We start from the raw sequence: 9922 nt of genomic DNA, 5'->3' as shown, positions 1-9922 counted from the left end.
ACACCCGCCAAAACCCACGCCCGTAAACACGCATTTTCACATCGAGATCTAGCTCAAACCCGAGGTAACAGTCGCATGCACGTGCCATAACCGCCAAAACCCACGCCCGTAAACACGCATTTTCACATCGAGATCTAGCTCAAACCCGAGGTGACATTCACACGCGCGTGACGTAACCGCCAAAACCCACGCCCGTAAACACACGTTTTTGACCCTCTAGGGCAGTGCTTCTTAAACTGGTAAATGGTTCACCCAAGGGTAAATAAAATTATTTTGGGGTGTATGAAAATGGATGAAAACCAAGGAAATTTAGTTGCGGGTGAATGAAATTTTGTGATAAAGACTCGAGTGTGAATGACACTGAAATAGTTTAAGAAGCACTGCAGTCTAGAGGGGATCACAGGACTTTCCGCAATTTCCTCGCGTGGCAAAAATATGCCGTAGCTTTGAGTGTACGTGAGTTGAGCGCGGCAGCTCGTAAATTCATAGTTTTTCGAGTTTCAAATTCAAAGTTTATTATAATAAGGTTGCTGGCTGGAAGTGAAATGTTTATCATGATTGGTCTTTGTTTATTTCAAAATCATGTGGTATCTTGTCAGTTCTTTCTCTGAGTGACGAAATGAGGTAGTTCGAGTCAGAGTTATAATGGATTATTACTCGCCAAAACTGTAGTATCCTTTATCGAAATAGGGCAATGCAAATTAAAAACGTTCCATTTCCATTTTCATTTTACCAGTTCTATTTGGCTGTACATAACCCTGTATGCAGACTTCATCAACTTTCAGCATATTGGTACACAACATTTTCACCACAAATCGGAAACGCTCACATTTTTTAGCTCAGCTGACGAAGTCAGATGCAGCTTGTAGAATCGCATGATTGTCCGTGCGTCCTTGCGTCCGTCCGTCTGTCCATCCGTCAACAGTTGGGCACAAATCTTAACCGCTCGACGTACGGTCTTGATATTTAGGACGTCGGGGGGGGATCGCGAAAAGGACTCGGGATGTCGAATTTGGGAGTCAAGGGTCAAAGGTCAATGGGGCACAGGGCAAATTTTAGAAATTTTCTGAGGGCATGGTTTGACGGAGCGATTGAAAAACTTTTTTGTTTCAGCAGTGACCTACCATTTTTATGGCTTTATTGAAAGGACCATGAAATGTACTTTCGCTGACATGCGAAGAGTAAGTGTCGGATAACCTTATGACCCTCAAGAGGAGGGTTAAACATGGATTTGTTTACTGTTAGAAAAGAATTTGACTGCCGGTTTGCTAGTAGAATCTATACATGTCTGGATGTATGAGGCTACAATGTCACAGTGAAATTTTAAAGAGCTAAATTTGGTTGAAGAAGGTTTATGCTTCTTAAATCGTATAATTTCTATGGCATTCCTGTACTGTCAGTGTGTTACATGTAACTTATGCCACTGCCAGTGGCCACTGCCGGTGCATGTGGTGGTGATAGTACTGTGTAGTTTTTTGCCTGCATTAAATTAGTTACAGGTGGCAGCTTCTCTATTTTAGCCTGTAGGCTTCGTAAGTAAATGGATTGAGTGCTTACCTGTTCTGTCTTGCAAATAGTTGTTGCTACTACGTACGATAGGAGCTTCATCTTTAATCTTAAGACACTTAAACGTACGCGCCATCTCGTGCAACTTTTATAACGATCCCAACGAACATTCGTTTGAGAAGGTTTCTGATACCATCCCTGTGCCTTCCACTGTTTCGGCGCGTATGTGAACACATTTGGGACTAACAGAGTTTACTAGAATCCCACCACTCCACCACAGAGTCACCGCAGTAGACGTTTAGATGAGTGCTGTCGCTCCGCGGCACTTGTTATCACTTTATTGAAAGGACCATGAAATCTACTTTCCACTGACTTGCGAAGAGTAAGTGTCTGATACCTGTGACCCTCAAGAGGAGGTTAAACATGGATTTGTTGACTGTTAACAAAGGACAACTGCTTTTACTATTAGAGCCTCCTCCACCCGCCCCCTCTACCCCCTCCCCACCCTCCCCACACCACCACTACGCTCGCGCTCGACGCATATCCATGATAAATGTTAACATAGCGAAGTCATTAAAGTTACACAGCTGTATCTTTATTACTGTACTAGCGGGATACCCGGCGTTGACCGGGGAAATCAGTGGCGTTACTCAGTTGGTGACAACTTGGTTGAAAGGAAAATACCCAAAAAAATCTAACTATCTATCTATCCATGCATCTATCCATGCATTCATCTCATCGCATGCCATGCCATGCCATGCCATCCCATCCCATATCCCATCCCATCCCATCCCATCCCATCTCATCGCATGCCATGCCATGCCATCCCATCACATGCCATGCCATCCCATGCCATGCCATCCCATCCCATGCCAAACAGTAAAAAATAATAAGAAATCAAAAGATAAAAGACATTAAATTAAAAAAGGCTAGCGGGATACCCAGCATTGCCTGGGGAAATCAGTGGCGTTACTCTGTTGGTGACCGCTTGGTTGAAAGGAAAATACCCCAAAAAATGATGCACGAACAGTAGTTTTCATAATACTGTGTTCCTGTTATCTATCGACGCAACCTGACGCTACCCTTAAAAAGGGTGCCACTACCTCACACCTACTAAACCGAGAACCTGGAACGGGAAGTGAAGAACTTCCTTAGACGTAGTTCTCTAGTTATGCGCGAACAGACTAATTCGGCTGAACAACTTTATATATATAGACTACCAGTAGGTATAACAAAGCCTATCATAGATTTTAGATCTGTATTAGTAGTATCCTAGATATATGCTCTGAGCGCGAACGCGGTGGCAGGAGGGCGCACTTGATTCGTCCGCCAGTGAGTTTATCAGAAGAATACCTGGCTACAGTACACGTCAGTTGAGCGCTGTCGCTCTGCGGCACTTGTTTTAAAGTGGATTAGGAAATGCTTACAACACGATTCTCTGCAGCATTTACTCTACAAGGCACTTACGTCGCTGTTTCCCACATCATTTCTGCAGCATTTAATCTACGACGCACTTGCCTCACTGGTCTCCCCACATTCGCAGAATCTACTCTACGAGAATGCAACGGAAGCGGCCGGCATCAAGATCGTTGATTTCGGCTTTGCTCGCTTGAGGTTGGACAGTGAGCTGATGGCGACGCCATGCTACACGCTGCCCTACGCCCCGCCGGAGATACTCATGATTGCCAGCAACCCACACGACCCGGCGGAGCGCGGCTACGATGAATCGTGCGACCTGTGGAGCCTCGGCGTTATACTGGTGAGTGCTGCCGCCGCGTTCTCTCCTCTTCCCCTGGGGTGCCGTTTACCAGAATTGTTTTTAAATGCGTCCAATGTTCTCTGTGTTTTATCACATTATTTTGTTATCATCTGGTGTTTACAAAATGTTTAAATTGTTAATCTGTAATGTCTGTTTCGCTGTAATGTTTAAATAATTTATGTTGTTTACCAGCAAAAATCGTCTACCCTACTACCTCATTGGTCGCATGATGGTGAATACATATTTATTTCTATATATTACCGGGTACCATTGTCAGAAATATCATAATTAGTTAAAACTAGTGAATAAAGTCTAAAATATGATATCTTTTGTCATAGACTGGGAATTGTTCTGACGTTGGCTCCTGATTCATACGTGTTGTCATTGGGAACTATGATATCATCTCTGTAGTACTTTAAAGTAACCAGTTCCCATTACGTCTCGATTGCTATTTTATGATGTGGAAGGTGGTTATGTATGTAATTTTTATTTTCGTTGTAAGAAGGTAGTTAAGTTTACATGTTAACAGATTAATTACGAATACTATTTTAATATACATCTCATAATACATTAAAATAACATTTTTACTTAAAGCTCCTAGTATGTCTGTGTCATTTTATGTCATACATAGTTGGGTGCGCATATGACATTCGTGATCTATATTTTAGTATACAATGCTATCCGGACGGGTTCCATTCCAATCAAACGAGGAAACGAGAGCAGCTGCAATTATGAAGCGAATACGAGGCAATGAATTCAGCTTCGACGGCGCAGAGTGGTTGCTCGTCTCAGAACAAGCTAAAGATCTAATAAAGGGTGATTTAGATGTTGTCCATAACAATTACACCAGGCACCCTTACATCAGGTTTCTTTGTAACATTTTCGTTGTCCAAGTATTCCTTGTGTAAATCCTATAGGAAAAATGAATCGACGCATTAAAAAAAGCACGACACTGACTGAACGCTAGAGTAATACAGAACCTGCATTTTTACCTTGTACAAATTACCTATAGAAGTACCTGCATTCATCTAACTTGTACAAATTACCTATTATAGCAGTACCTGAATCCTTCTAACTTGTACAAATTACCTATAGCAGTACGTGAATCCTTCTAACTTGTGCAAATTACCTATAGCAGTACCTGCATTCTTGTAACTTGAACAAATTACCAATAGCAGTACCTGCATTCTTTTACCTTGAACAAATTACCGATAGCAGTACCTGCATCCTTCTAACTTGAACAAATTGCCAATTATAGCAGTACCTGCATTTTTCTTACTTTACCTATAGCAGTACCTGCGTTCACCTGGAGGAATACGTGTATTCTTTTAAACCGGTGCGAAACCGATTTCAGGATTACTGACGATCGAGCCAAAGCAGCGTCTGACCTTGGACAACCTCGTGGCGTCGGACTGGCTCGCGCAGGACCCGGACAGCAGCACGCCGCTCATGACCCCCGGCGTTCTCCTCACCTCCGCGTCGCGACACGTACAGACCGCGCTCAGCAAGACGTTCAAGTCATTCCACAGGGCAGCGCGCGAGGGCTTCCTGCTGCAGGACGTGTCGAAGGCACCGCTCGCGAAGCGGCGCAAGATGAAGAAGTCGTCGGACACGAGTTCGAGCGGGGACAGCGGCACACAGGTCAGAGTTCATGCAGGGGTCACACGTGAAGGTCAGGGGTCACGTGTGAAGGTCAGCGTTCATGTGTGAAGGTCAGAGTTTATGCATGCGTGTGTCTGGGGGTCACGTGTGAAGGTCAGAGTTCATGCGTGTGCGTGTCAGGGGACACGTGTGAAGGTCAGAGTTCATGCGTGTGCATGTCAGGGGTCACGTGTTCAGAGTTCATGCATGTGCGTGTCTGGGGGTCACGTGTGAAGGTCAGAGTTCATGCGTGTGCGTGTCAGGGGTCACGTGTGAAGGTCAGAGTTCACGCATGAAGGTCAGGCTTTACGTGTGAAGATCAGAATTCAATTATTTCAGTGTGTCAGGGGTCACGTAATTGTATAATGAGGCTACCGACACCGGCTCTTCGACCGATGTCACTGTAGCCGTTACGTAACTTGTTGACTATTGATATCTACGTGCGCTCGACGTGGAAATTGTATAACTGTATATGACTGTTAGTGCGGTACTGTAACCGACAGTTGTATAACTGTTATAACATGGTATGAAGACGGTTGGGAGGAGGAGAGATGGGGAAGAAAGGCGGGAGGAGGGATGGTGAAGCATGCATTCGATCATGTTGTCTCGCGCGGACTAGCAGCTCCCATGCTATTCATTCCCCCACGAGTTTTTTATCGCTACGGTTCTTCACAGGTTCCCAGCGGAATGTCCGTCGAAATGTCGGAGATCACTCTCTGCTCATCCTCAGCCTCCGTCGCCGTGCCCGGTTGCCACGGCTACGTTGTGCGTGCCGATTCGGCGTCGCCGAGTGTGACGCCGACGTCGTCCGGGCAACCCCCGGACTCCGGCGCGTGGGAGTGTTCGCCCGCCGCCTGGGAATGTTCGACCACTCCCTTCGTCGGCAGTCTCAACGATTCGGGCATCGAGGACGCGTGCGTGACGTCAACGAAGCGGCCGAGGGAGGAGGAGGAGGAGGAGACGAGCGCAGGGGCGGACAACGCCGGGGAGCCGTCAACGAAGAGGCTGAGGGACGACCCAATGACGACGACGAATTTGTAACGACGTAAAGGTGCGACACAGTGTGTATGACCCTGGGTGTAACGCGACTTGTAACTGTGTGTGTAACTGAGGGACTAGTGCAGTGCGCGAAATTAGCGCTATTTTGCATAAATTTCATGCCCTGCTAATGTGACGTGTGATAGTGTGTGTGACGAGGGACGCCGGGTGTGATGTGACATGTGACTGTGAGTGTGATGCAGGGTGTAATGCGACTTGTGTGACTGTTTGTGTGTGACCCAGGGCTCGGAGGTGTCTGGGTGTGGTGCGGGTTTACTGTCTACTGTCAAGGCAGCCGATTTTCACTAGCTAGAGCTTTTATCTCATTATATTTTTATTTGTCAGCGTGTCAGATGAGTAGATTGACCATAGCCTATTCGTTTATGGTCATTGACAAGTTGATGTGTTGGTGTTAACGTCGTTGATGTTGACGTGCTTATATCTGTGAGGGTTGTGCTGGAATATTGTTGCATACTAATTTTGTTAAACGTTGTTAATATTTTGTCATTTCGTGTTATTTGTAGTGGGTGAGGTCATGTTACAAGGTCAGAGGTCATAGAGGAGTAGTACGCACAAATACTTGTATGCAGATAATGGTACTAAGCATGCAGGGTTCGTGTTTATGGCAGCGTGTACACTGAAATAATTAACGGAAGTTCCAAGATGGAGGTGAAGAGGGTGAATCATATGCATACCCACGTGCACGCAGAGATGCTCATGTGCAGGCACGCGCGTTCACACACACATGCATGCACGTGCATGGATACTCATGTGCACGCGCTCACTCGTACAAGCACGCACATGCGCGAGTTCTTCCATTATGTTCCTTCACATAGTTTGTAAGGGTTGCATTTTTAAAAGCAAATCTCAGTTCGAAAAGGGGGCAAATATCAGTCAGGAAACGGCCACAGTATCACTGGACCACACAGATGAGATGAAGATATGGTTTCATTGTAGTTCTTATTGGTTTCCCATCTAAACCTCTCTCACATAGAGAGGAAAAACATTCATGTCAAACGTGAAAGCGAATAAGTGGGTCTTATTTAGAAAATTTAGATAAAAAAAAGTTTTTTTATGATTTATGAATTTTATGTTTATATGGTATGGTTTTTATTACTAATTTATTAGATTTGCAATGTCTTAGCCATAACGAACATCGAATGTGTCTCTATATTTTATGTTCTACCTAATTCGGAGTATTGTGACTTATCTAAGAGTGGCCATTACGAGACACATGTAACTAAGAAGGACTGTAGCTCCTATATTTTCTACTGGGTTTTGATCTTGGTCGGAAGCTGTTGATGTGCTGTCAGGGTGAACATTCATTGAATACCATGTCAGAAGATTCTAACCTATTGCTTCAGGCAAGGCTCTTGTTGTTGTAGGTGGTTATTGTAAATTGAGTCTGGGTGTATCTGTTAGTTGTCTAAACTGCAGCTTGGTTCCAAAAGGCTGGCTGGCACTGTGTTAGCACTACTGTCGATGTCGGTAAATGCAGGCTGAGATGTCCTTGCTGAGTCTGCAAATCCCGATGAAAATTAGACACGAACTTGTCAGCTACTGATTTCTGACCCCCGTAAATGCGGCCATGCTTGTTCTAAGTTTCATTGTTTTTTTTATTCGTGGGGCAATCTAGCTAGTTTGCATTCCTTACAAGTCATTAGGCAATATAAACCTGGGTTTTATGGGCGGACGTTGAATGACAAGCTACCTATTGTAGTTGTGATGGCAACGGCTATATAACAATCTATTGCAGCCACGGCTACTTGGTTAATCTCATAGTTGCAGTTTTCATTGGAAGCCTATAGCGTGGCTGGACACGAGTAATGAGGAAACAAGTGCCTATCTCAGTGTTCTATCCGATATAGAATGATCAGTGAGTGCCGGAAAATTTTGAAGGATTTTCCTGTCGGGCCGGGGTTTACCGATTACGCGTGAAGAAGTTTGCTGGTTGGTCGCTGACTAGGAACCGGAAAAACACATTGCCGCCTCCTCGATAAGGTAGGAACAGTGAAAAGATGGTTGGAATTTTATTTCATAGGTTATCTCATTTTTTCTACATAAATTTGGGTGCAAGTGCTTACCAGCAATGTATCCGATGTGGCATGCACATTGGCGTTGAGTATTTGATTCAACGTTTTCCCAATTCTTAACTTGTGCTTACCATTTCGTGGTGGAATCGCAAAATCGGCAGGTGGTCAATGATTATATGTATGACACGCTGAGAGCATTGGGATTAATTGTTCTAGCAAGACAGTACAGCTAGGTATTGCGATGCGTACGGTGGTTTCTTTCGCTGCCGACCTTCCTGTTACTGTTCTACGTGGTCGTATTTCCATGATCTTGTGCTGTGGTACCTATATATGTATCATGACAGTGTGCGTGCAAATCACACATCGTTCATGTTTCTCTTTTACTGGCGCTGCTGGTGTTTTCATTGGGAAACGTACAGTTTCTCGTACGTATACAGTCAACTCTATTCATACTGACCATCCTCGGGACCGTCCATTTAATTTGGTTTTCTATTAAGTTCGGTTTACAGGGGGTACTATTTTACCTTCCATGTCTCAGATAGTGTTTGGACTTTAAAAAATCTGCCGGTTTAACGAGAGATTCGGTTTTGAAAGCATTTGGAAAGTTGACCGTATAGTAAAGTGACACGTTGTGGACAGCGCGTATAGTGTATTCACTAGTGCAGCATAGGCATGGGTAATCTACATGTGGTATGGCTAGTTCATGTCACGATATTTTAATGTGTAAAGTCGTTTAAACATAATGGTGTGATCAGGTACAATATAGAGACAAGGAAAGTGCATGTGTATTGCCTTTGGTATATAGTCAATGGTACATAATGGTACATAATCTATGTTATGTATGTACTACTGATCTAATGTATGTCTTTATAATTAGACATAACACATCAGGACCCGGTTCCACAGGCGTGAGTTAAATTAGGGGTCTAAGACTTTTTAAATTAAAATCTTTTAAAGGAAGTGAGCTAATGCGCGTCGAATTTCTCTGAAATAGCACTGTACTTGCGTCTCTGAACGTTGAAATAGTGCAATGTATATATATCTACATTAATTGATTTATCTGTGTGTGCGTGTTGGTGTCTTCGTGGGTGCGCACATACGTGTCTGTGTGCGTGCGCCTATTTAGAACATTCATCGTTGATGCGAGTCCGTCATCTTTTAAATTTTATATTTTACATGTGAGGTCGTCAATAAATGTTTTATGAACAATCTAACAACAAATGAACGCTATGGATAACTGAAAAGGTCTATGTTTAACTGGCAACGTTGCCTTGTGCACGATACCTGAGAAAATACGATGGCTCGAGTGTGTATACGGGCTATCTCGTTGGTATACTAGTATTACTTCAAAGGTTAGGCTATAAATGATGTTATATTCCACTTTTAGGTGCTCTATATTGTTGCTTGCTATGTGATAGCATTTAAGGATCCCAGCCTAACATACGTCTAACAGTGTAAGTTGTAAGCGATGCTTTGCTTCATGCTCAAAATTATTTTTATGTATTGTTAAGATAGTAGAATCGTTACCGTGCATGGTAATTAATTATGGAGTTGTTATTATTGTTATGATTTGGAGCAAGTTGAAATATCTTCTAAATTGCAATTAAACGCATTTGTACTTAAAGGTTTCAACAAGAGGCCGAGTGGCACATTTCAACGTGTGTGCGCGCGCGTGTGCCGAACGCTGCCTTTGTCTCTGTATAGATTTGCGGAATTGTACGCGTTTATACCAGCTGCGTTAGTTCTACTAACTAATACCCCGTACAGACTGCAAATTTGATCCTACATCAAACAAGTCCGGGCCAGGCACGCGCTAATTTTTTGCAGCGTGTACACACTATCCCGGGCTAAATACGCGCTAGTCTGTAGTAAGTGTCTGTACGCTGCGATTTAGCGTGCGCCTGGCACGGGCCTGGCCTGGACTAGTTTCATGTGGGATTAAATT

The 9922-nt window shown here is 44.0% G+C and overlaps 1 protein-coding gene across 1 annotated transcript in view; it reads left to right on the top strand.

Moving 5' to 3' along the window:
* Window positions 1-9922, top strand: part of LOC106806754 (ribosomal protein S6 kinase alpha-5-like) — a gene marked incomplete in the record, with an annotated part of 21124 nt that overhangs the window by 11020 nt on the left and 182 nt on the right. The window contains 4 exon segments of the mRNA XM_014808813.1: window positions 3050-3265; window positions 3934-4081; window positions 4620-4906; window positions 5582-9922. The exon segment at window positions 5582-9922 is cut by the window's right edge and continues 182 nt beyond it. Coding sequence (XP_014664299.1) covers window positions 3050-3265; window positions 3934-4081; window positions 4620-4906; window positions 5582-5947 — 1017 coding nt within the window.

Source organism: Priapulus caudatus, unplaced genomic scaffold (genome assembly GCF_000485595.1).
Source record: "Priapulus caudatus unplaced genomic scaffold, Priapulus_caudatus-5.0.1 Scaffold177, whole genome shotgun sequence".
NCBI classification, from domain to species: domain Eukaryota; kingdom Metazoa; phylum Priapulida; class Priapulimorpha; order Priapulimorphida; family Priapulidae; genus Priapulus; species Priapulus caudatus.
Note: the sequence above shows the minus strand (reverse complement) of the source record. Positions and strands in the feature narration are given on the sequence as shown.